The sequence below is a fragment of the Micromesistius poutassou genome (assembly GCF_964030765.1).
Source record: "Micromesistius poutassou genome assembly, chromosome: 16".
NCBI lineage: Eukaryota > Metazoa > Chordata > Actinopteri > Gadiformes > Gadidae > Micromesistius > Micromesistius poutassou.
The window spans coordinates 12,802,389-12,830,029 of record NC_140286.1 but is presented as its reverse complement, the minus strand read 5'-3'; the positions used below and the strand labels follow the sequence as shown (position 1 = coordinate 12,830,029).

The window sequence follows — 27,641 nt, the reverse complement described above, 5'->3', positions numbered from 1 at the left end:
CCAATCAGCGTACACTCCCGGCAGTCAAGAGTAAATTGCAGCATGGAGGAGAAAGCGATTGTTGTCTTCGGACTCTCTGAGCTCTATATCTAAATAATATAATATATATGGAGATATCTATATAATATCGCGACCAAAAGCTGTGTGCGCCACCGGATGATATTATGAAGACTGCGTCGGGTTCTCCGACGTCTCTGGTACTTCCACAACAAGTCAAGACTTGTAGTTGGGGTTATCTCGCCCATGGTTGAGAAGGAATTGTGGGGAAAGGGGGCGGCGCCCCCCCTAGCGGCCATTGGTGCCCCCCCTAGCACAGTCAGGCACAAAAAAAAAATCCCTTTTAGTTATAATTATTACTATTATAATAAATGTGCAAACTGTAACTTCAATGAAATAAAAGAAATACAAGGGGAAATCGCATAATTTTGGTTGTACATGCCACACTGTAAGACATTTCAGGTCAGTTCAACTTGCAAATGAAGGTTCACCTGCTGCCTTAAAACTGCAAGTTAACTCAATTTAAGATTACCTTTGTTTCAACTCTGAAAATAAAGTTCAAAAGGTTGATTATACTACACTGTTCTAGTTGTCACAATGTTGTTTTTTAAGTTGTCAAAGTTGACTTAACTTTTAATCACTTGTAATCTTAACTTGATACCATTAGTTGAAACAAAATATAATTATACATCATTGATACATGAAAACTTTTAATCACATCTTGTTTAAATTGATACTGTGAGTTAAAACAACATTTTTTTAAAACATTATCAATACAATAACATTCTTTAGCTAGTAAAACAAACAGATATTTCATTATTATTGTAACTCACAGTTCTGAGTTAAACTTAGCCGTATTTATACGACTCCCCATTTAAAGTTAAGAGGATTAAAATTCTAAATTTGTTTCAACTTGCATGGTAAATGACAGAGCTTCACACTGAATTCTTGCATTTGTCCAAGAACATTTATTTTATAAATACATTTATATAAACTTTAACAGAAGTTAAAGGTTTTAACATGCCATACCCAATGTATGTCTCTGTAATGTACAGAGGGTGGACTTGCAGACAGACATGACAGTCAGACAGAGGGTGGACTTGCAGACAGGCAGACAGACAGACAGACAGAGGGTGGACTTGCAGACAGACAGGACAGACAGACAGAGGGTGGACTTGCAGACAGACAGTGAGACAGAGGGTGGACTTGTAGAAAGAAAGAAGGTGAGGTGGGGTTGAACAATGAGGTATGTGAGATAGTAAACAGATAATCATAAAATCTCGACATGAATATGAACAATGTGGAACATTGATACATCTTAAACATGTCTTGGCATCAAAACAGGCCTCACTGAGGTTGACAACCGAGAGTGCTGGGGAAAGGGGGACAGATGGGCAGGTGTCATAAGAGGCAAAAAGTGAGATAACCGGTCCATATCGTCATATGAACAAAAACAATGGTGTACATTATAAATACTTACTTACTTATCCTCACTTACATTTGTGTTAATTGAACACAATTTTAAAACTGTGAATGAGAGAATAAGTATGGCGAAGTTGTACAGAGGAAAAATGTGGTATACGCAGAGCTTTACAAAACATCAACATCCACAACATCCGTCTAAAAGATTCTTTAACCACAATTCGAAACAAAAGTTTGTTTTCATTATACCTCAAAATGTTTTGCACATTTAAACTATTTTAGATTTTTCAACAATTTCAGATTTTTCAACTTCACAAGTGACACATTTGTCACGCATACCTGACTTGTGCTGAACAAACTAAGCCGATGAAAACCTGTATGCTAGTGTAAAGAACAAGGCAAGCTTCCCAAATAACTGCTGCCTCCTAGTAGTTGCTTGACAAGTGCATTTCTTTGTTTACATGCGATATCTAAGCAGTTTATTTCTGAGTCCATGGATTCTGGGTGAACATTGGTCTGGTTTAATGTTCATGACAACCCTCTGAAGGAACTCAAAAGAATACTTCATATTACGTGGATACTCAAGGTTTAGGCAGTAGATTGCACCCAGTAACATGGCAAAGCCTGTGGACACATCTCGGAGGTCATGTAGGATGATCTTCTCCTCTACTACCAGAGCCACGTTGAAAACATCCAATGGAAATGCATCATGCAGAGGGCCTTCGTGTCCAATCAACAGTCCAACTTGCATCCCGCTCATTAGCACGTCAAGGGTTTCACCATGAGCCTGAAAACATAAAGACAAAAACACACATCTTAACTGACTGACTTAAACATCACTGCTAGGTTAATAGAGAAAGGCTACAAATGTCTTTGACATTAATTGAGCGAGTGTTGTCATTGCCTTTCTGAATGTTCATTGTTAAGCCCAAATAATAAAGCAAACCAACAGTAATTTTGGCCACTAGGAGGAGCTAAACTGAGAGAAAATGTACTGAATGTTCTCTATTTCTCAAAAATGTAGTATATTCTGATTTTAAGTATGAATAAGAATTCAATGTTATATACAGTACATTGCATTTGAAATGAAAGAATGATTATAATAGACTATGCATCATACAGCTACATGCACATGGACAGAAACTCCGGGACACACCTCTTAACTAGCATATAACATGTGGTCCAAAAAAATAAATCTAGGATGTAGCCTACTACTTTATCATCCCAGCAAACCCTTCTCTGATATACTATACTACATACTAAGCTATTTTAAAAAGTAGCCTAATGTGATAAGTTAACATTACATTATTTAAAAACAATATAAGTCTGGATATTTTATTACATATTGGTTAAGTTACTGCATTTTAGGTTTCATTACATTTTCAATTTAAATTAAGGGCACATTTCATTAATCTTTCACTCATTTACTATTTTATTTGTAAAATATTACCCCTTACGACTTATGAAAATAAAAAATGTTAAAACAAAACAATGTAATATAAAATGTGTAAATACGGTGTCTTACATCACACATCCTGATTATGTCAGAGGAATCTGCAAGGTAGCATGGATGGCTGTCCAAGTAGGACAGCTGTTCTTTTGTTTTGGTTCGTGTCCTACAAGAACAAGACAAGAGTTTGTGAATAAGATACCCAAGCCAGAATACTAATTTTAGTATTGTGCAGGTTCGGTCAATGCTCATTGGTTGCTGAGTAAACTTACATTTGTTACATTTGCGCGCAAAATCCAAATAGCCGCTAGCTAGTTTGAATGGAAAATAGTGTTAGTGTGCATTTTATCTCATTGCGATTTTATCAGTTTACATTTTAGGCCTATTTATGTTAAAACAATGGATTTACGAAAATGGCTCAGTCCTCAATGTCATCTAACAGCAGACACTGACACTCCGCGCCACCACCACCAGTACAGCGACTGCGACGGTATCAGAGAGCCGAGATGGCCCTTCTGCTAATGCTTGCTCCGGATGACCGCCTACGGACTCCGTCAGCGCAGCACTAGAGCAACCAGAGCAACGATCAACAAGCCCCCCAAGTCAGCGGACAGTGGTGGTCGATGATCTCGGGACTGAAAGCCCTGTCCAAACTGTGTTAAAACAGTATCCTGTAACGCTTTACAGTGGTAAGGGGCGATCATTTGTTGATAAATGGTTTCACAACAGAGAGTTGTTAGAGTACAGTGTCAAGGTAGACGCAGCATTTTGTTTTTGCTGTCGGATGTTCAGGAACGTAAGAAAATCTGGAACATTGGATGCCTTCACGAGTGTGGGCTATAGTAACTGGAAACACGCTATGGCTAAAGACCGTGGACTTCATCAACATGAAACTTCAAAAGACCTCATCGCTTGCTATGCAATGTGGAAGGAGAGGGAGATGCGTCGCGATACAGGGAATGAAGTGTCAACCCTTGTTAATGCAGAGCAACTAACAAGAAACCGCTATTATGTAGGCTCACTAATAGATGTGGTTGTGTTCTTGGTTGAAAATCAGTTGCCACAACGGGGGGAGGCTTGACGCGTTTGATGACATGTCGGAGGGGGGTTCTGGACTTTTCCCATGCTTTATTTCACCATCAATAAAGATCCTGAATTGGCTAATGTGGTGAAGACTATCCCTCGCAATGCCACTTACACCTGTCATGACATGCAAAATGAACTCAGAAAAACACTGAGTGATGTGGTGACAGAGGCTATAGTGGAGGAAGTTGGTGACTCCTACTACACTTTGAAAGTTGACGGAACGCGTGACCCCACTGGATGTGAAAACATATCGATTGTGCTACGATTTGTGAACGAGTTACGAAATTACAGAGCGTTTACTGTGTATCTCTACGGCCCAGAAAGGTGACGCACAGACATTAACTGACACCGTTCTTTCTGAGCTTAACAAGGTTGGCCTGGATTGCTCAAAAATTCTGAGTCAGGTATATGACGGAGCCTCCGTTTTGTCAGGGAGACGTGGTGGTGTTCAGCAAATTCTTCAAGAGAGGCTTGGACGTGAGATTCCATATGTGCACTGCCTCAACCATCAGTTGCATTTAGTTGTTGTTTTTGTCATGTCTGCAGAAGCCACGGTTAAGGATTTTTTTGAGGTGTGCAATTCCCTCTACAAATTCTTTAGGAAGCCAACAGTTGCTATGCATTATACAGGGAGACACCTGAAACGTCTTTTGGAGCAGAGATGGACAGGGCATCTTGCCACCATGTCAGTCATTCTTAAGTCATTTGATGACATCAAATCGATTCTGACCGATGCTGACACTGTGCTGGACTATGGCGCAGAGACGAGAATGGAAGCTAGATTCAGCGAGCGCAACTCACAACTGGCAAGTGCACTTGCAGCACTTAATCCAGAGGCCGATAACTTCCTTGATGTGAAAGCTGTGAGGCCTATTCTCGACCTGTCGCATTCGATTGTAACTGACGGTGAGTTCGAAGTTGCTAAAGAGTTTTTAATGTCAAAAAAGCAAGCGATGGAGGGAGACTGGACCATACAGCACATCATCTCAACGTACCGCATCCAACTCAGTGCCATGCCCAGTGTGCTGACTGCTTTCAAACATGCATTAACGTTTGGTGCATCCACAGCAATGTGTGAGAATTCATTCTCCACTCTGAGAAATGTTTTTCGGAACACAGACGTACAATGCTACACGAGAGAAAGGCCAGGTTGGTGTAACTTGCATTCGAGAAAGACTTGACACGCAAATGCGCAAACGAATGGAAGGACAGAATACGTTTCAGCAGTAGGCCTACTCGTCGCCTGCAACTCTTCTGACGGTAAGCCTTTGGTTTATTTCACTTATTGCTCATTATAAGGCTTACTAAGCAGGTGGATTGTTGATTGATGTTTGCTGGGTCTATTTGCATTTGTGTTTTGTAGGCTACGTGACTGCAGTATGGCGTTGGGTCAGTACTGCCTGGTGCGTGGTTACTTTTTGCCCGAACGCAGTGCTTCTGTCAGCGGTCCTGATGTTGTCCAGGGGTGTTTTTGATGAGTGTGGAGGCTGTTGTCCAATGTTTTGACCAGTGGCAGGCCTTTTTTTTGGTGCATAAACTGTTGAGAGGTAAATAAACTATATCTGACTTATCATACCTGTGTAACTATTGCATAATTAGCGCGTTTAGTGCCCTCCACCTTGTATTATCGTCTTTGTGCGTGTGAATGTGTAATGGATGCATCCATAGCCTCAACAACAAGAACACAATATTGTAGATAATAATAAAAATACTGTAGTGCCGGAGGAAAAGGAGGAGGTAGGCAACGTAATAATAACTTTTCGTTTTAATCGAAAAACTACAACAGACGAATCACTCTCAGTGCATGGTAGAACTACAAGTGCAACAGCATAAACGGTCCCCCTAGACCCCCGTGTCTCATAGCCAGTTCCCTCCCACTAGATCACTCACAGTAAGAGGGGAACACAAACCCATAATGTAGTCACTACAATACTACTACTACTACTACTAATAGTAGTAATAGTAATAATGATAATAATACATAATTAGCCTAATACTAGTAAAAAGAACGTGTGCATTTCTGCTGTGTTTGACTCCACTGCGTTAAAATATTTCTCAAATGAAAGTGCCCCCCCCTACTGGTGACCTGTGCCCCTCCAGTAGATGTGCTCTGGCGCCGACTCTGTCCCGGACTCCGTGTCATAGTTCAATCGACGCAGTCTTTAAGATTCATAGTATCATCCGGAGGCGCACACAGCTTTTGGTCGCGATATTATATGATGAATGTTATATATAAAACATTCATACTACAGTATCATCTTTGAATACTAAACGTGCCTGCCTCCTTACGCCAATTAGCCCCACATGGCAAGCTGGCGTTGGCCTTTCCCCTTTGTAATTCGGAATTTAAGAACATACAAACAGCTCAAGTCTATGTTAAACAGCTATAAACACGTTATTGTAAAATGTAGCTATGACCGCGATGCCAAAAAATGGTTTAATAAAGTAATTGCCGATACTCATTGTTGATGATGACCAGCTAGCTAGCTTAAAGGTGACCATGTGAGGCCAATTAGCATAAGGAGCCCATGGCCTTTCCCCTTTGTAATTTGGAATTTAAGAACATACAAACACAAGTCTATGTTAAACTGCTATAAACACGTTATTGTAAAATGTTCCTATGACTGCGACGAAAAAAGCAGCTAGCTAGCTTAAACGTGACCACGTGAGGCTAATTTGGCCTTGGCCGTAAGCCCTTTTTAATTCAGTGTTTGAGGACATACAGACAGCTGAAGTATATGTTAAGGAGCTATAAAACATTATTGTAAAATGTTGCTTCGACTGCAATCCCAAAAAATGATTGAATAACATAAAGTAAGAGTAACTTAGACTTATCGTTGATGATGACCATTGGAAAATGCAGATGTGAGCAACTGGTCCTCTCCTGAGTTAAAACGCAATGGGGGCAGAGCTTTCCAGAGGAGGCTGCATAGTTAATTGTCAGGAACACCTGACTTCAACCAGTTATGTCACTACTCTTGCTGTTGTTGAAATACTGAAATACACTGTACATATTAACTCTGACATTTTTCACTAACACTGGGTGATATCTTACTCTAGGTGTGTTGACGTTACTCTCAATGTTGTTGTAATAACTCTGGAAGAGTTCATATATTTTGACAATGCCTTTTTAACACTAGGGAATTTACTGTGTACATAGTATGGAAAATGCAGTATGCCGAAAATACCAGCATGTTCACCTACATCTGGTCGCATGTCGCAGCATGCTTTTTTAGCTATTCTACCCCACAATCTTCTGCGCAGCCAAAGATGCGTCACATCGAGTGAGCGGTGAAAGACGATTCGTGGCACTACTGGTTTGTCAAGTAAAAAGGGGAAGTATGCGATTTGGAACGCAGCCACGTACTTTTGCAATCCATTGCTGTAAAGAGCGAACAGAGATGACGCAACTCTCCATGGCGGGATCGTTCTGATTTCTAGAATGTTCCTAGCGATTAACCAATGGTATCAAAGTATCATTTGTGGTAGTACAGTTTAAGCCAATCAGGGCTTGTTTCATTAAAAAGAAAAGTGCCTTGAAATTAGATGGGAAAGTACCGTGTCATTATCATTTTGGACACGGCACGTTAAAGTTGGATAGCCTGTGTAGATCAGAAATTGTTTGCATTATAATACATCAAAATGTACACATGCAAATCTTTGCATTTTGCAACAGATCTCGACTGGCCAATGTGTTCTTCCTCCGTGAGTACTTCTTTTGATGACATTTCATCATTCTGGTTAAAGGACTGTGAAACCATAATCCTAAATTGATGTCTGCCAACCACCTGCTACCTTCATGCCCCTTCATGCCTTTAAGTATACTCTTTGACGAGGCGTGTGTGGATGTGTTGAGCTCCGTCTTGGCAGCGGTAGTTGATGGTGGCCAAGAGAGGGTTAAGCTATTCAGTTTCAGAGACTTCTCCAACTCTTTGCTTCTTCTTACAACAATGGAGGCACTGAGCAATTTCTCACACAGCATAAGGGCTAATTTACACCCAATTAGACATTTGGGTGATTACTGCAGAATGCTGCGGCAATGTGGGAGAGTCTCTTCCTGGTCTATTTGTTATCCGCCATCTTTAACCACTTCCTCATTGCAGGGTTGTACAGTTCTGGGAAGAACAACACGGTGGCGATCAAACTCTCTTTGATGTTGCCTGATTAAATTTGTAAATATATTTCCTTCATTTGTGAGGGAAGACAGAGTGAGCCAGCCCTGAAAAATGAAAGAATGTAATAGCGCGCAACAGTGTCGTTCCGGAAGTAAAAATCTCTTAATTTTCTCCATAGAGGTTTTGATTAAAAGCCATAATATCATAACCAACCAAGTATACGTACCACGCACTGTTATATTGTGAGAGGATGGTATATGCTCCTGTAGACGCCACAAGTTAAAGAAGTTAACTTCTAGTTTTTAGAAAAATAAGTTTTATTTGCGATGTAATTTAAAAGCACTACACTACCCACAATCCTTAAGTGTAATACAACGTCTTTGATTGGTGGAGCTCGCTGTTACCATGGAAATGTTACCCGCAACTGCGAAAGTCAAGTCGTCGATGACTGCTGCTACTGAACTTGATCGCTTACCACAGAGCAACCATGATTTCCCTTAGATCAATGGAAAGTTTGAGAGTTGTTGTTAGAGCTGTAGAGGAAAAGAGCTGTACATGTTGAAATATATATAAATATACATATTATATATGTTGATATAGAATATATGATAAAAAAGATATGATATAGCAGTGCTATTAAGTCATTTGGGTTGTATAAAGGCTAGGAATACATGTAACTAGAATACAAAACTGATTTCACATGTTTTAAAAATGTCCGGCTTTGCCATGCTGGGTTTGACTCACTCTACCTGGCTTTGCATATAACATCTAGTCTCTCTCCCTACTGGCCTGCAGGGGAGCTGTCCTGGTTAGCCATGGTGGCTTATTGGCTGCTGATTGGAGGGAGCATAAAATCAATTCCTCCACATAGCTCTCTCTCTGATCTGCTGCTCTGGCCGCCACAGGGGCTGGCTGCAGCGCCTATCCCTTCTCTCCCCACACCTTGTTTCTTTGTTTAGCTTGGCTCCAGTCAACGCTGCTGTCTATTTGTTTGATTTCACCTCCACATGCATACACCACATACTCCAAGCACGCCACACATTGTAACAATCCAGTGCTCTTTGCTCCTAACCTCTACCTGGTGTTTTCGTTGTTGGTTTTGCCTGTGTAGCTAGAGCACTGGCTTGCCATTTATGGGTGGGTGTGGTACATTATTAGATTGTTTATTTGAATAACATGCTTGTCTTTGTTGTGAGTATACCTGGGGATCCCTGTAGGTGGAGTAGTTGTAGTTGCTGCTGGCCAAGTGGCAGGTTAAAGGCACCTGGAAGTTTACTAAAGCCACTCTTCCAGCCACACTCTCTTTTTCTCTATCTAGAAGTGTGCTGATAAGGAGGTTGCTTATCCCCATGTAATATGGACAAGCAATGCTGTAATCCTCATCTCCATTATGGTGACATAGCTGTGCGTTGCCGTGGATGTCCATTTGTCCATACTTCTGTTATGTTAACATGTGCATTTAAACTGTAAAGTACTTGTTGCCGCTACTTGCCACTTTATAATTTATACTGTTTTGTTTGCCCTGTTTGACTTTACTTTAACATCTATTTTAGTTTTTCATTAGTACTTTGTATTTTTATTGTATTTTATCCTGTGACTTCCACTGCTGCTGGGCTGTTGTAACAAAGGAATTTCCTCTCCGGGGGATTAATAAAATATCTATCTAGTGTCTGCTGTGATGTATAGCCTAGTGTTTGGAATAATCAGCTGATTTAGAGCCCCTTTCAGACATGGCTCCCGGTAAAGTACTGGGATTACATTGAAGGAACTGCTAGTGATCACACATGCTAAGCTAAGCTCAGGAACATTTTCGTTTTGCACCCGTTCACACATGGCATAGCAATGCCGGAATAAATGGGTCAAGGGACAGTCCAGCAGATGGCAGTAATGCAACACTTGCATTACTGATGCCAACTTCCATAAAACTCACGGATCGAGAGGAGCTCCCGTGACTGGGAACTTTTCCAGTTCCCAGTCATTCTTGAAAAGGGAGCTTGTTTGCAAACAAAATGATCCCTCAGAAACATTGATGATAAGATAAACATCCTCAGCTCAAGATTGTGTAATTTGCTTGCTCTACTTGAGAGCGTCTTACTTCAGACGGATGCAACACGGATGCAACATTCACATTACAGGCTGTGACCTGGAAATGTTACTAGGTCTTGAGCAGGCAAATTGCTGATTTCCTGGATTATCGATCCCTGTTCCCATTTACACATGACCCCATAGAGGAAATCTTTGCAGGATAAGACTGTATGTGTGAAAGGGGCTTGGTAGTACCAGCCACTAGCCATCTGCAATTAAAGAGAGCTGCAACACAGCAGCACCACAACATCCTCCTGTCTGAAGACCCACAGCAAAGGTTGGTCAGAGAGACATCCTGATACAAAGCCTCATGTATCCAATGCTTCTTCTCTTCAAACACTAAAGGCAGCAGTGGCTGCTGGGCTGGAATTGCACGGTTTGAAGAACAGGCCGCTAAAGAGAGAGGCCAACTCTGAAATATGCCAAATACCCACCAAGAGAAGGAAGATCTGCTCCCATCCTCCCAAGGTTGTGGTGGAGAAGTTGGACTCCAGCCACTCAAACATCGAGATAGATGGCTACCCGGGTATGTATTTGTCTCAAGCCAGATACCAGCACAGCCGCTTTTCTTTCAGTAGTACCAGCACATCCCGACGGGAACACAGCTGTTGCCAGTTGTACCAGCTCATCTGCTTTTAAAGAACACTCTGACCACAGCACAACCTCATCCACGTGTCTGAAGACGGAAAGAACGGAAAGAATCTAATCGTGGGCGCATGTGTTTTAGCTCAATTAGAGGGGCTACATAAGGAGCTGGAACGGCTGGGAATAGGAGACCATGGTAGTGTCTATCCTGCTTTTGGAAACCTGCATAATCTGCGGGTAAGAGTTAAACAAGACCACACAAAAACCTAAGTTACACCCAAGACTTTACTTTAAATCACCATATTCTCCAAACTCCAAAGCAGTGAATTTGTGTCTTCATCATGTAGGTGGACATGAAGCACATCCCAAAGAATTTTAATGTGTCACTGCCGGTAAGTGTTTTGTTTATTTCTTACTGTGATGTTACCATGACTCCAGTAAGGATGGCTCAACAGAAGATGTGTAGAGTTTCTGTTGTCCGGATGCAGCGAGTCGCTCAATCTAACATGTGGAGCCAGGATGGAGGAACAATCATCGAGTGTCATTTATTTGGCAGCAAAGGACAGCTGGTCATTCAGTGTCACACTCAGGTTCCTTGCCATCCAAGCCACACCAGCATTCTCAATAATGATGGAGAGGTTGTTGATGGGAGATGCCTACCCTGGAAGGAAGAGCAGCCAGGCCTTGTCCAGATTTTGCCCATTCCGGTAGCAAGCCACAATAATCTTGCAGAATTTTAGAGAGAGGTTGTCTTGACCATGCTGTCGGGGTGCGGACCTCCTCAATGACATCGCTGCCATTGATGATGCCCAGAATGGTTGTATCATCAGCAAACTTGACAATGAAGTTGGTACTGTACATTGTCGCACCGTCATGATGGACATGTGGGAACAAGAAGAACAGGAGGTGGCTGAACACAGTAACCAGTGACCTATGTTGGTGATCACTGTGGGGGAAATGCATTGCCAACCGGGAGACCCCAGGTGGTCAGAATCCCTCAGGTGTTTAGTCCTGGGTCCATGAGCTTGAAGACGAGTCTGGAGAAGATAATGGTGTTGCAGAGCACAGCATCCCAACGTACGCTTTCCGTTTGTCCAGTTAGAAAGTCAGGGTGAGGGCATTGTCGGTGGAGCTGTTGGACTGGTATGCAAACTGCATAGGGTCCAAGGTGGAATTCAGTGAGGAGCAGATTAATGACTTAACCAGCAACCAACCAAGTGTCTCATCTCCCCATTGACGGACTGTTCTCACTGAGTGCCTGATGCTGGTACTGCTAAATCTGTAGCCCATAGAAGGTTCACCATAACACAGACCCTCCATCCCTGCACTTGAATGAAACGGCAGTTCTGTCCTGGCGTAAGATGCAGAACCAAAACAGTGTAATACTGTGTTGTACTTCTGAGTCGAGCCAGGTCATGACAATAGCCAAGACACAGCAGTAGCTGGTGTTCATACAGGATGAGCGACATTAGTAGGGACTGAGCACTTATTAGTGCGGCCATGTTGCTGGCACATCGGAACAAGTTTTGCTGTCGTTCTTTTCTTGAGTCTAGCCAGGACAACATAAAGGTGTTAATGTTTCTCAGCTATCTAATGAAACTCACCCTATGGTTCAGATTTGGAATGGGCCGCCCACTGATGATACCCGCTATGGCTGTGACATCAGCCGCTACTTCATTAGCACCAGCTCATCGGCAATTGAAGAGCGCTTTGACCACAACATGACCACCACCACCTCCTCCTGTCTGAAGACCCACAGCAAAGGTCAGACAGACAGACAGACAGACAGACATCCGGATACAAAGCCTCATGAATCAAACTTTATCCAAATGCTTCTAAAATTTCACCACTAAAGGCAGCAGTGTCTACCAGATAAAAAGTGGTCAGGATTGGAAGAACAGGCAGCTAAAGAGAGGCCAACTCTGAGATATGCCAAATACCCACTTAGAGGGAGAGGATCTGCTCACATCCTCCCAGGCAGTGGTGGAGAAGGTGGAAGACTCCTCCCACTCAAACATAGAGACAGATCGAGACTCAGGGATGACTGGGTTCCAGCCACGTCCTGGATCAGTAGCTGTTCCTTCAGTGGCACCAGATTATATGCAATGAAAGAGAGCTCCGACCACAGCACCACAAACTTCTCCACTCTGAAGACCCCCAGCAAAGTTCAGACAGACAAATTGATGGATAGAAAACCGAATACAAAGCTTCATAAATCCAACTTCATCCTATTGATTATTCTATTTGTCCACTAAAGGCATGAGTGTCTGCCAGAAAGAAAGTGATCAGGATTTGAAGAACAGGCAGCTAAAGAGAGGCCAACTCTGAGATATATGCCAAATACCCACTTAGAGGAAGAGGACCTGCTCACATCCACCCAAGGCAGAGGACTTCACCCACTCAAACATAGAGACTGATGGAGACTCAAGGATCACTGGGTCTCCAGCTGTATCCTGGGACAGTAACTGTTCCTTCAGTGGTACCAGCTAACACTGCAATGAAAGAGAGCTCTGACCACAGTACCACCACCTTCTCCCGTCTGTAGCCCCTCCATAAAAGCTTATCAAAAGACAGACCGATAGAGGAATGGATAGTAAGTATTTGTGTGTGTGTGTGTGTGTGTGTGTGTGTTAGCTGAATTTGAAGCTCTATATGAGGAGCTGGACCAGCTGGGGAAAGGAGGCTATGGTAGCGTCTGGGCTGGTAACCGCAAACAAGACAATCGGCCGGTAAGAGTTACACAAAACCACACAAACACATCACAGATGTGAGTTTGACTTTCATTCAAACAGACGACTTTGATTCACCAAATCTTCAGCAAATGCTTAACTAGTGAATTTGTGTCTTTATCGTGTAGGTCGCTATAAAGCATATCCTCATGAAAGATGTCGTTATGGCAGAGGTGGTGAGTTAGTTTACTTACTGCTTACTGTGATGCTATCATCAATCCAGTTAGGATGGCTAGCAATAACCATGTTAAATTAATGAACCTGTTATTTGAAAACTATTTTTAGGTTTGATGTCGTTCTTTTTTTTTGGTCTAGCGACGACAACCTACATTTATGTACCGATAACTAATGAAACTCACTCTCTCATTTAGAATGATCGGCCGACTGATTTTCCACTGGAGATCTCCTTGATGCTGAAGGTCCAAGGTGAACGTGGCTCTGCGAGCCCAGGAGCAGCTGTCCTCCTGCTGGACTGGTTTAAACTGGACCAGGAGCTGATCCTGGTGCAGGAGAGACCAGTGCCCTCCACTGATCTCCTGCGCTACATGAAGACCAAGGGTGGTCTCCTTGAGGAGCAAGAAGCTAAGGTCAGTGGTGGGAGGTTGGATGTGGGTTCAGTTCAGCTTTCATGTAGCTTAGAGGAAGGTAGTGGTTTACTTATACATCATGATGGAAACAGAATCATTACATGTAAACAGCAGATGTGCAGTTATTTTTGGATTTCTATGCTTGTGTGTATTCTTCCCACCTAAAAAAATCACTCTCTCACTCTCCATCAGCTGATTCTGCAGCAAGTGATCAAAGCAATCACTGACATCCACTCCAAAGGCATCCTGCACCGAGACATCAAGCCTGAAAACATCTTGATAGAAACCGGTTCTGACATGCCCCGCGTCAGGATCATCGACTTTGGATGCGGCTGCTTCCTCCAAAACGACGTGTATCATCAGCTCTCAGGTGAGCTTTTCCTATTTATACTTGCTCTGTTCGTACAATGTTGACTTCTGATGTTAAGGCCTTCTTGGTTTCTTCCAATGTATTTATCAATCTGTCTCTGTATATGCATGGTCTGTCCCAGGCACTCCCCGCTACTATCCTCCAGAGTGGTTTAAGCATCAGTCTTACAGGGCAGAACCAATGACCGTGTGGCAGGTGGGGGTGCTTGTGTACTGTATGCTCGTTGGGAAACACCCCTTTTCTACAAAGAAGGAAATAATCAGCAAAGAGCCATGCATCGGGAGTGGACTATTGCCAGACTGCCGGGAATTTGTGTGGAGCTGCCTGGCCAAGCAACCTCTGGAACGTCTGCCCCTGGATTGCCTGCTGGACCACCCCTGGTTGCAGTAAAGCAGACTGATGAACCTGGGGACATTGGGGTGGACTGAGCTCAACGTTGCACTGCCAGGCCCCAGGGGCGTCAAAGGCTACTATGCTGGGATTTTTGTGTCATTAGTGCACAACTTTCAGAGTGTATATATTGTAAACTTTTTAAAATACATTTATTATTATTATTATTATTATTATTAATTTAATATTATTATTATATTATTATTAATTTAATATTATTATTATATTATTATTATTATCATTATTATTATTAATTTAATATAATTTATTATGAAAAGTGGATTTGGACACAAAACTCAACTATGAAGATGAACAACCTGGGAAGTTGACCACAGGGGGGGTATCGGAGCCTTATTTGACATGCTGAACCTTTTTGCTTCAAGGACACATAAAGTCTGTCTAAACAGATTTTTCTGTACCTGGACAGCCAATGCAAATTACATCTGGCCTGTTAGCCAAAAACCAAAGAATGACTCCTGCCTTCGGATATGCTTCACGTCAGTATCATTGGACAAGGATATTCTGGTGTCGTTGACAACGAATCATTCGCTGTATTGATCATTCATCATAATGTCTTTATATTGGTCTTTTGTAAATATTTATAAATATTAAATAAATATTAAAGTGTCCCTACTTTTTTGTTTGGTCTGGACTTCTTCCCCACTCATAGCCTGTCTATCCCAGATTCAGAGATGCTTAATTCCAAATTCATTATTATGCGTCCAGAAGGAATTTGTTGGGTTAGTCTAGTGGCGAAGTCCTGCCTCTTCCGGTAGACCCCATGGGACCTATGAGATAAAATATGGATGTGTTTCAATGCAGAGAAAGTCATTATTTTCTGGTCCCAGTCTTTATATGCCCCGGATTACATATGTTGTTTGTGGATTTAAATCATAATTTTTTCATGTCAAGAGTTTGACTGTTTATTGTGAAATTGTTCAGTTAAAGGCTGTAGAGAAAACACAATGAGAAAAGGCGTGTTTCAGATCGTCTGCATTTGAGCGCATGCATGCACGAGACTTGAGAACATCTGCCGAAAATAGTCAGAAACACGTCAAGTTCCCACCATGTCAAGTCAGACACAGGTGGACTTCTCATTAGATGGCCCACTCAGTTGGCACATTTTTGGAGAGGGCACGCCTCTTTGAAAGGAGTAACGTCATTTCTCTCATGGGAAATTCCACGTGGTAATTCCAACCAACCAGGCCAACGTTTTGATATGTTGAGGGGAGTGTCTTATGTCCGCATTTATTTGAGACCATATGCACAGAAATGCAGACAGAGGGAGCACCCGTGAGTATTTAAAGTCATGTGACATGTCGCATAGGGGAGTTGTCACCAGCATTTCTGATGTTTTGATCCCAGAATGCATTATGTTGTGCAAGGCAACGCAACGCATGCTTGATCTGATGGTGTGTTCCAGATGCCTCGGACACCAGCGTACTTGGTATTGAGAAACGGCGAGTTGTGCCGTTTCTCAATACCAAGTACGCGGACTACGTTCTCGCGGACTTGGAAGTACGTACTTGGCAAGTCCGGACTTTCAAGTACAGACTTCCGAGAACGCGAGTGCATCCGATGCATCCTCGGTAGAACGGCCTCATCGAGAACGCAGTACTCGCGTTCTCGCGTACTTGGAATTGGAACAGTGCTTGGGCTACCACTGATGACGTTTATCGAGAACGCAAGTACACGAGAACACACGAGAACGCGAATTGAGAAACGGCCATGGTGTGCCATCGGTCTATGGATGCCTCGGACACCAGCCTTCCGAGTTTCACTTGTGACGTCATTTCCTGTCTCGTAGCGCTTATATATCGTTCCCGTTCGGCTTTGTGATCGTGTCATGTCATTGGCTAGTCATTGTTATTGTTAGCTACATTAGCCTCTTTAGCAAACCAGCTCGAAAACGGACAACATAACTTTACATTGTATTGCACGCACAGCAAGACCGTGCAATGCATATATTGGTGACCGGAATAAAGTAGCAATGTAATCAAGTGTGTAAGAGCATTTAAAATCAACATTAAAATGACCAACGTGGTACTAATACAAAGAAAATAAATCTTGTCACTGGCGCAACCATTTTTGTTGAGAGCGTCATCAGGGAGCTCGGTATACTCTCAGAATTCCGAGGGGGCACGACCAAAAGGGGGTGTGCCTCAGAGAAATGCCACAAGAAAGCTGGGAGATTTCCTCACTTGGACCTCAGAAGGCTGGTGTCTGAGGCATCTGGAACACACCACGAGCTCAGTGATGACACTCTCAACAAAAATGGCTGCGTTGGTCATTTTAATGTCGATTTTAAATGCTCTTACACACTTGATTACATTGCTACTTTATTCCGGTCACCAATGAATGCATTGCACAGTCTTGCTGTGCGTGCAATACAATGTTAAGTTGTGTCGTCTGTTTTCGAGCTGGTTTGCTAAAGAGGCTAATGTAGCTAACAATAACAATGACTAGCCAATGACATGACACAATCACAAAGATGAACGGGAACGCTATAAGTGCTACGAGACAGGAAATGACGTCACAAGTGAAACTTGGAAGGCTGGTGTCCGAAGCATCTGGAACACATCATGAAACCTATAGACTACATGTTGTGTATGTGATGTCACGCTCCCTGCGACTGGCTTGGACAAGACCGGCAATCTCCCCATCGGCATAACTGAAACTCTCCAAATGCCCCGACTTATAATGGTTTTCACCTCTTTCGATGCTGTTACCCTCCCCTTGAAAAAAGCAGTGAAGTGGTGCAGAGAGATCGCCATGTCTGTACCGGAGTGCGGGTGGTGACGTATATCATTTGCGTCGAGAGCAGCGAAGAGCTGTAGTTCACAATGCGGCCTCACACAAAACCATTATCAAACTTCTTTGTGATAAATTGTAGTTTTCTTTGCATGAAAAATGATCATTTAAATCCACAAACAACATATGTGTAATCCGGGGCATATAAAGACTGGGACCAGAAAATAATTACTTTCTCTGAATTGAAACACATCCATATTTTATGATCTCATAGGTCCCATGGGGTCTACCAGAAGAGGCGGGACTTCGTCACGTAACCTAGCCTAGTTCCTGTTCATGTGAGGGGAACCCGAGCCCGTCTATTGAGCCCCATTGTATCAAACTGGGTTGCAGTTCCATTATAATTCCACTGGGGGTGATCGCATGAGTACAGATTGAATGGGGGTCTATGGGGCTAGACGGCTAAATGTGTCTCTTTCACCTGCTTGTCGTTGAAATATTGCAGATTTGATTGTAGATTCCGCAAGTTCAATATAGATTATAGTTCAAAAGTCGAATGAATGAGTACTTATGTCCTTTCGATTTCTTACAGTTTTGGCCATTGTTGGCCGTACACGCTAGCATTCTGCTAATGAATGCTGATCGGTCAGGGACGGACTTGCCACTGATTACGACCAGAGACCCCTCTTGATGGTATCTAAAGCTGAAACAGAATCAGAAACATCATCTAAGGAGGACTTTCCGTCAAAATTAATTGTTATATATAATATATTTATTCTACTTTGTTTAAGAATGCTTGATTCTGATTGGCTGGGAGGAGGGCATTAACCCGGCAGGTTGCCCGCTGACTGAGCACAGCGTCATCAAATAGTAGATCAATACACTGCTCGTATTTTTTTTCTATCACAGAAATTTCAAACATGAGGTCCAATTGTAAAAATAAACCTTGTTTAAAAAAGTTTCTAAAATGTGTCGGAAATCTATCGGAGGGTCAGTCGATACATAGTTTCGCAAGCAAGATACAATGTAGCAACTACGTTATTAAACTAGTGATCAGATGCAGCCTTGTGTGGTTACTATAGAAACTAATTAGTTACAGCTGAGCTAATGTTATTCACTGTAGTTCTAAAGGGAACTACTTTTTGAGGGAGATATACTCAGATTATACATTTAATAAGGATGCAATACGAATAAGAAAAAGCATAAATATTAAAGTATTTGAATTGTTTTATTATGTTGGCAAGCAAGAAGTATAATAAACGGGATAATCACCTCAAGGCAGGGCAATAAACAGTTTGATATGCCCGGCTTGTGGAAGGTAAGCCATCCATGAGCCGGGCATATCAAACTGTTTATTGCCCTGCCTTGAGGTGATTATCCCTTACATATTATATATGCGGAAGTGCCAAAGTGACTCAGAACCTGCCGTAAAGCAGGACCTCTGGCAGTGACATCATCATCTTTTTGAACAGATTTTTAGAACAGATAAGTGAACTTAAAAAATGTAATATTCAGCTGAGGATTATCTTAGCCCCCCCTTTTGAATGTGACTTTCAAATTACTTGACAAAAAAATTACACCCTAATAAAAGTGGAATTTGAGGGTGAAACCCTGTCGACTCCCATTCATTCTGCACTCACTGGCGAGCGCCCTCGCATGGACAGAGATGTGTTACCGCAATCAGTTCAGAAACCGGAAGTCACCAGAGTGCCAGTTCTCTTCATATTAGACATTCTCTGGGGGAATACACTTTTAAAATACTGTCCAAATATTTGCGACGTGTTCCGAATAGTTGCCTCATCAAAACCAGTGACGGTAACCACACGATTGGTTTGCCTATAATCGACTCTTAATGGAACAAGTAGTGCCCGTTCGGGGTCCGTTCCCAACTCCAAGAAGAACTCGCCTCTAGGTTCAATCTGAAGTCCTCCTTCCTGAAAGAGACGGCTGGCTCTGTGAATAGTCTGTGGGCTATTTTTTGAGCACACTCGTAACCATTGCTTATATTTCTTATGAAAGCCAATTGAAGACACACAGCTATACACTCCAACCATGATACAGTACTTTCATGAAATGTATACCTTATGCCTGCATACATAGAGGGACATATGGGTATCTTGTTCAAACCCTCCGTTAAATGTAGAATAGCTTTATAGCCACTTACACAATAAAGACACTTATTCACTGCTTAGTGTTTACAGAGGATTTGGTGAATCAGTCACGTCTGTGTCTGTACCTGTGATGTGTTTGAATGGTTTTGTATAAATATTTGGTTGTTATTTTACTCCCATCACACAGCAAGGCATGCATACACCGACCACCGACCCCACATGTATCAGACTAACTGACCTCTGGGTGGACCTACATATGTCTGGCTGTGAGTGGGGATTGCACTAAGCACAGATGTTTAATTTTGCTTCACAGAACTAGACAATAAATAGGCCATCTACAAGATTATAATGGAGATTATATAAAATAGATACAATTGAAAGGAAATCTAACTGTTGTAGCCTACTTACATTTACATTTAGGGCATTTAGCAGACGCCTTTACCCAAAGTGACTTACAATAAGTACATTTGTCATAAGAAGTTAAACAATATATCGCTGTCGGTACAGTAAAGATGTTTAACTTATTATGACAAATGTACTTATTGTACTTCATTGTACTTAACTGTAGCATGTACTTAATTATGTAGCAGATGCTACATAATTAAGTACATGCTACACAGTTAAGTACAATGAATGAATACAACGTGCATTAAGTGCATTCATTAAGTGCCAGGACGTACAACAGACAATAGTGGGCAGGGGGACTGAATGCCTATGGAGAGTCTAGGTGAACTCTGAACAGGTTAGTTATGAGTCTTTGTACTACTTGATTTATAAATGTTGTGAATCGAGTAAGAATACCATAGATACTACTGAATTGGGAATCTCAATAAAGTTTTGTTTTATTTCAGATAATTAAGCTTGACAAGTTCTGGAAACTTGTGATTTAACATTTGTTATACCAGACTAAATATCTTGATCAAAATTGTTAGTGGCCAGAAAAGGAAATCGCTTTATAAATGCTGATCTCTCAGTAAGTCAACAGTTAAAATGATTTCCGTTTAACAATGGCTAAAACTTTCCATAAATCAAAAAATAAAATAAATACATAGTCAACAAAAAATAAATAGCAGCCTACACCTCCATCTAGCGGCGGGAGATGAAACTCAGGTAGACCCGGAATCAACCAAAAGCAAAACGTGAACGAGCATGAATTTATTCCAACAAAATAACTAAACCCAAATACAAAAAATCCGGTTAACGTTCCTTTCTTTTAGGAGGCTACATATCAAAATATGTAAAATAAAGTCCGCTCGTTTCATTTGGAGCTGGTGTATTTAGTGACCGCCTTGGTCCCCTCGGACACGGCGTGCTTGGCCAGCTCCCCGGGCAGCAGCAGCCTCACGGCGGTCTGCACCTCCCGGCTGGTGATGGTGGATCGCTGGTTGTACTGCGCCAGGCGCGACGCCTCCGTGGCGATGCGCTCGAAGAGGTCATTCACGAAGGAGTTCATGATGCTCATGGCTTTGCTCGAGATGCCGGTGTCTGGGTGGACCTGAAAAAAAGAGAGAAAAACAGTTTAGTACGACAACTTTTTATAGGGCGGGGGCGGGGGGGATGCTAGGGTCTGACGTCATCATCACCCACCTGCTTCAAAACTTTGTAGATGTACATCGCGTAAGTCTCTCTCCGTTTGCCCTTTTTCTTTGCTTTCTTCTCCCCGCCTGCTCCTCCTCCTTCTCCCCCTCCTCCGACCTTCTTCTTCTTCTTTTGTACATCGTTAGCCATTATTGTGGCCTCATAGGAATGCGAATTGTCTGAGCGTTTATCCGACTTGGAGTGCCGTTATGGAGGATAGTCCGCTTCTTCCTGAAGGCGCACCTGTTTAATATCGATTAATGATCGTTTAATAATCAGCCCTTCATCTGACACACGTGTTGGCTGCGAGTACACGTGGAGACACAGTAAAGCTTGAACCGATGCTGTTCACTCTGGAACCTTTGTGATCCATAATATAAATATGGATTAAATAAGTAAATAACATTGAGTCAAATATAAAAAATAAAATACTGAGTAACGTCCACTAGGGGTCGCGCTTTCACTAGTTATTGCACACACAGCCATAACTTTACGTCCATATCCGCAGCGACCAACATGCACGTTAGTATCTAGTTATTTAGTTAAGATCATACACTCTGAGCAACACTGTTTTATATATCCTACGTAAGTTCTTGTACTTATATACACCCAATGTTACAGATCGTTGCTATCTAGTCCATGAATACATTTTATATTTTTGGTGGTCATTACCTCCTACTGAACTCCTACAGAGACAGTTATGTTGTGTCTGATCCCGACATTTTTAAAACCCTGCCCCTATACCCCATAGCATTTTAACGCATTATCGGATACCAAGCCATGCATCCAATGCTGTTGCTAGACTACTAAAGAGTGTGTCTGTCCTTGCTGCCAGATAGAGGGATCTTATCTGTTTAATAGATGAGCAGCAATCTGCCATTGCAGAAGCGGACAGATCTTAGTCTACTCATTGTACAGCCTTTTATTTCCTATATCTTCCCTATAGTTCACATTTATCCATCCTCGTTCATTTTCCAAAAACAAAACGTCATTTGGAGTTAAACAACCACAGTTTGTTCTAGTGAATCCTGCTATCAATTATAATAACAACATTGATTAATTCCTAAAAACAGGTCAACATTTTTACATTTCTTGGGCACTTTTGATCCAATCGAAAGTGTCTGAATGCACACAACTGTACCGTCGAAATGCTTTGTGCCTGTCTGTCTGAAAGCAACCTTGTCCTTCATCACAACAAGACATCATCACATCAAGCTGAACAATTCGCTTCATATCCAAGGCCCACTGAACCGATTGGTTACCTGCATGCACTGAGCTGTATAGCACACATCTGTAGACTCCTCCTTCTTGCATCCAAGGCAGAATCTACCCCCTCAGTTTTTATGCCTGTGATTGGAACTCATATTAAGCTAACTCTATAGTCACATTTTATGCCACTATAAAGATAAAGTATCATCAGTTCTATTATCTCAGGGTCAGGGAATGGGTTAACCTAACAATTGTTAGTGCTTGGCACTTGGTTCTATGATCATCCTTATTGTACCGACAGCGATATATTGTTTGTCTTTCTTCTGACAAATGGAAGTCGCTTTGGATAAAAGCATCTGCAAAATGTAAATGTAAATGTAAATCTAGGCAGAGCTTGGTAAAAACCTAAGGGTGGTAGTGCATATGTTTTTCTCTTAATCACAAACCCTTGTGATTCTCTTGTTAAGGACCAATCATGATGTGTGTTTACGTTCACAGATCACAGGACAGGTGTGGTGAGGGGCGGGCCCTCATGGTGTCATCAGCCAGCAGGTAATGTAAGCGGATGGGTCCCCATGCACTCTGAACACACTTCTCCCCTTCATTTCTATGATTTGTTCATTGACCAAAGGCGTTATGAATTCTAGACATGTTATTCGCTCCCACCCATGAACCCATTTCCATTCTAGACATGTTATTCGCTCCCACCCATGAACCCATTTCCATCGTGCTACTTTCAGGCATTTGCGATGGTTCCAACGGCCGACAAGGTGCTGACGTTGGGAACTGAAACCAGCTCTGCACTGCGTCCCGTGAGTGATCGCTCCTGGAAGTCCTTGGTTTTGCTACTCCGGCCCAGAGATTGAGATTCAGCCTTGGCATTTGAATAGTTTAGTACAGTGCTCTGTTTCATAGCATTGTGTTGCCTATATTATGATGACTATGTGCTTGTGAAATGGAAGTTAAGATTTCGGTCTCTCTGACCACAGAAATATATATATATATTTTTAAAGAAAGTAGACTTGCAATCAGAGTTCGCGGAAACCTTTTTTTTCTATGTCCCAAGTCTGAATCCCATTTCGATCGGCTCTGGTGAATTGTTCAAATGTCAATCTTTTTGTACTTTTGTACTGTTCCCATATGCCTTATTTCTTGGTAACCTATTACATTTACTTTACATCCCCATAGCTCCACCATTTTTAACTTCATACAAAGAAAGGAATTCATAAAATAAGCACATTACCGAACGCTGCAACAAATGTCAGCAAACATAAGGATAAAAAATGGAATATAATAATTTTAAATCTGGAATAAAATTAACATAAGGTTAGCACTTAACACGTAAAACCTGGGCAGATTGAAAAGATATCGACATGGATTATCCTTTTTAACAGGATGATGTGGAATGGGAAAAATTCAAATCAAATGAAAGGTGGTGATTCATACAACATTTGATACAATGTGCGCTTGCGGTGGTTTTAATCACAATAATTAACATGACCTGTTTCGTTAAACAGTTCACATCCATCAGCACACTTGTCAAGATGAGACAGTTAAGGAATGACTTATAGCCAGAGAGAAAGGTTGCGGGGCTTTCTCTAAGAATTAGCCAGATTAATCCACAAAGCGAGCTGTGTTAAGCAGGGAGACACACACGTGCTAGTGTCAAACAGTACCTGGAGTCAGAGAATATGGATATCCAGAACAATAGCAATTCACTAGTAATGTTCTTTTTTCAAGCAAATCTATAGGAAAAAAGCCTTTATATGCTAAAAGGTAAAGTACATACCAGCCTCAGAGGAACCCACTATATACCACTAACAGTCCAGGTTCAAAAGCATACATTCTCCAGGTTATTCTCTGTAATAACAGAATTAATGGATCGGCTGAACCCAGCTGCCTGACTGTGTATTCAGGGCCACTGCTTAAAGTCACATTCCAAATACAATAAAGACAGGGAACTAATATAGAAAGGAAGCATGGAGTGTCTCAAATAGCTCTTCCACCACCTCCTCCTTATTAATATTCACTGCATTATGCTGCGCATTCTACCATCCACTTGAAAGCCAATTACTGTTGAGGAGCCTAGCACTTCCAACCTCCATTTTGCAACAACAGGCATGCCGGCTTGTGTACGCCCCGTTATGTTTTACGAAGGCTAATAGATTTTGCAAAAGCAACATCCACGGCAAGCAAATAATTTCAATGTGAACGTTAAAACTATTGACGTTCCGTTTCTGAACATCAGGGCATAATCACAGATGCAAATGTATGCAGAACGCAGAACGACTTTATTTATTATCCCCTAATGCCGGATATCAAGATATGTGTGTGTGCATGCGTGGCATTCAATATAAACATACTCTTGCTCTGTGTTCACGCGGTGAACATCCAATGTGCCGCATGCACGGCCTTAAGGCAGGCCTTCGTGTTCCTGTCACTCTGGTAATTGACTGGTTTGGGCTTTTCCCTTTATGCGGAGCAGATGACAGAGCCCTTCCAAACAGCTCACCTCTGTGGCCAGCTGTGTACTTTGATAACGACGTACAAACACGGGGTCGGTCTACATGCTTGGCTCCTGGTCTCTTTGAGCAACGCTATTCCCCTCGGTCTCCAGCAGCAGAGCTGTGGTTCTGCACGCTCGCCCCCACCAGTTCTGTTTGTCGTAAACAAAGTAGCAGCAATGCTACTACGGCCTGATCCATCGCCCAACTGCCATTTGAAGCAGTAGACGTAGAATACTTACCTCTTTTATTTGTAGAAATACAAATAAAGCGTTATGAAGCAATATACATGTACAACCTTTTTGCCACGTTCTCCCATATTGCGTGGTGCAAACCTCCCAAACACCATCCATCACCGTCGTGTGAACGTGGCAGGGTTATCGACACTCCGACTGACTGATACGACTGCAGAGCAGTGTTGAATAAGTCTCTGGATGGTAATGAAGTTCTCACTGAAACCTAGGATAAATATGTGTTTTGCAGTGAGTGAGGTTGGTGAAAGATATCGGAACGTGATTGTTTTCTTTTCATTTGACTGTAAATAAGGGCTGGTGGTGCTTTGTATTGACATTTACCAAATGTACATTTACAAAAAAGTCTCCAGATTCCTCATTGGCCAAAGACAGTGTGACACACAGATCTAAAATCATAAGGCACTATCGCTCCAGCCATCGCGGTGCCATTCCCCCTGTGAACATTTTTCCAATTGGATTTCTGCGGGGACATTATGTGTTGGACATGGCTTTCTCTGAGAACTTGATGGATGAGCCGGTATTTTTAGTTTCGTCTCAATCACGCGCTGCTGTACTGTTGGTGGTGGGTAATGGTTGCTATGCTGTGCACTTGGTTACTAGGGCAAAATATTGATTTAATCCTCCAGGGTTACGGTCATATCCTTGGAAATTCACCTATTGTTATGCTAATGCCGCCTCCCGGAGGTAGCCATTGAGTGATACTTTCTCTTTGCGGCTCAGAGGAATGAAAGGGTTAGCTCTGCGTCATGTGGTGAACTTTTAACCCCAATAAAAACAACAAGCACGCGGTTGGTCAGGCATGAAACACAGCTTTGACTACTGACAGCCGTGGAGCCTCAGCCAGGGAAGCAGCACGCTTTGGGTGTTTGTCTACAGCTAACTGGCAGGAATTAATTCATACGTTGAGTCACACTGTCTCAAATACACCAAGAATTCAGTAATCAGTTTTTTCTAGTCTAGTTTATTATTATTATACTACGTAAACAGATTCAACCATACATTCCGACACACATTCGTCTTTAATTGATTCCTTTGTTATTCATATTACTTTGGTTTAAAAAGCACACAATGTATTTGTTCCTTTGTTCTAATTTACAACACAACCTGTGGCATCGGCGTTCTCCGGCGGTATCGTGGATCTCATCGATGGAACGCGGCGTTGGAGGGCGTTAGAGAACGCTAACTCAATGAAAGGCGCTGTGCTCAGATTGAGTGACTTCCACCGTGAGCCCAGCCACACTGCGAAGGAACCGCTCAGCAGTGGGATGGTTCCTGACTACTAAAGAGGAGAGAGAGAGAGAGAGAGAGAGAGAGAGAGAGAGAGAGAGAGAGAGAGAGAGAGAGAGAGAGAGAGAGAGAGAGAGAGAGAGAGAGAGAGAGAGAGAGAGAGAGAGAGAGAGAGAGAGGCGCGCGCTAGCTTGCGAGGGAGCGGGGCACAGCTCCAGACGGCAGAGTGTGGTTCTGTACTTGTGGAGGAGAGACATCACGCCGGACGGCTCCCAGGCTGCCCGGGTTTCCTGCGGGCTGGAGGTAGCCCTAACGCAACAAGAGGCGATCCGGCGTGCTAATTGCTGATCGGCGCTAACGAGGAAGTGGCGGGAGAGCCGACTGAAGCTGTGTGAGACCCCCCCCCCCGCCCCCCGGGTGATCAGGCACAGTGGTCGGCTGGTCGGAGGTCTCTGACCCCCGCCACCCAACCCCCCCCCCCCCCCCCACCCCGACCACCACCACCTTTTCATTCCCATTCTGGAAGACGGGAGAGGAGCCGGCGTGAACGGGAGGAGGAGGAGGAGGAGGAGGAGGTGGCAGCAGCCAGCGACCAGTGAGCCGTTTCTCTCTTTATTACCTCCATTCACAAATCCACTGCGTCCTATTGTACCAGCGATGTAGAGGCGTCGCAGCGACCGGAGGAGGACGGGTCCCATTGACTGCTGTGGCTCAGCCCCTCGCTCTTCTCTCTCTCTCTCTCTCTCTCTCTCTCTCTCTCTCTCTCTCTCTCTCTCTCTCTCTCTCTCTCTCTCTCCAGACGCTAGCCCATTTCATCGCAGTCCCCGGCTTTTCCCTGATTCTCTCCCGTTCCACGTCTCTGCTTGTTCTTCCTTCCCTTGCTCCTTGCCGTTGGTTGTGTCTTTGTCCCTTTCCACGCCAACCGAGCACCCAGAAGGCAGTGGCTTTGGCCGGGAGTGGGTGTGTCGTTTGTGGGAGCCTGTCATTGTGTGCTTGGTTCTGCTACAAAGGACAGCCGAGTGCGGAGCGAGGAGGAGAGCACCAGAGATAATAGGCGGGGAGGCTGAATGGTAGAGAGGAGGAAGGAGCAGGAGGAGGAGGAGGAGGAGGAGGAGGAGAAGGGGGGAGAGCATGGGACCACAGGAACAATCTCTGGAAGGTGAATTGTGATAAAGCAAAACGATGACGGGG

The 27,641-nt window shown here is 42.9% G+C and overlaps 2 protein-coding genes and 1 pseudogene across 3 annotated transcripts; 2 read left to right on the top strand and 1 right to left on the bottom strand.

Annotated features, from left to right (window-relative positions):
- The first annotated feature begins 4,079 nt into the window (after positions 1-4,079).
- LOC311361355 (zinc finger MYM-type protein 1-like) lies at positions 4,080-5,836 on the top strand (annotated as a pseudogene). The gene is made up of 2 exons: positions 4,080-4,861; positions 5,823-5,836. The product of its transcript is annotated as a zinc finger MYM-type protein 1-like (transcript).
- Positions 5,837-10,571: 4,735 nt separating this feature from the next.
- LOC311360335 (serine/threonine-protein kinase pim-2-like) lies at positions 10,572-15,194 on the top strand. The gene is made up of 5 exons (XM_084480402.1): positions 10,572-13,469; positions 13,598-13,645; positions 13,841-14,056; positions 14,249-14,426; positions 14,548-15,194. The coding sequence occupies exons 2-5, from the start codon at positions 13,619-13,621 to the stop codon at positions 14,814-14,816; spliced, it is 690 nt and encodes a 229-aa protein (XP_084336528.1). The 5' UTR covers positions 10,572-13,469; positions 13,598-13,618; the 3' UTR covers positions 14,817-15,194.
- A 5,742-nt stretch (positions 15,195-20,936) lies between these two features.
- Positions 20,937-21,406, bottom strand: h2bk1 (H2B.K variant histone 1; the record flags this gene model as incomplete). The annotated part of the gene is made up of 2 exons (XM_084480534.1): positions 20,937-21,173; positions 21,266-21,406. 2 exons carry the CDS (start codon positions 21,404-21,406, stop codon positions 20,937-20,939), a joined length of 378 nt encoding a protein of 125 aa, XP_084336660.1.
- Positions 21,407-27,641: the final 6,235 nt, after the last annotated feature.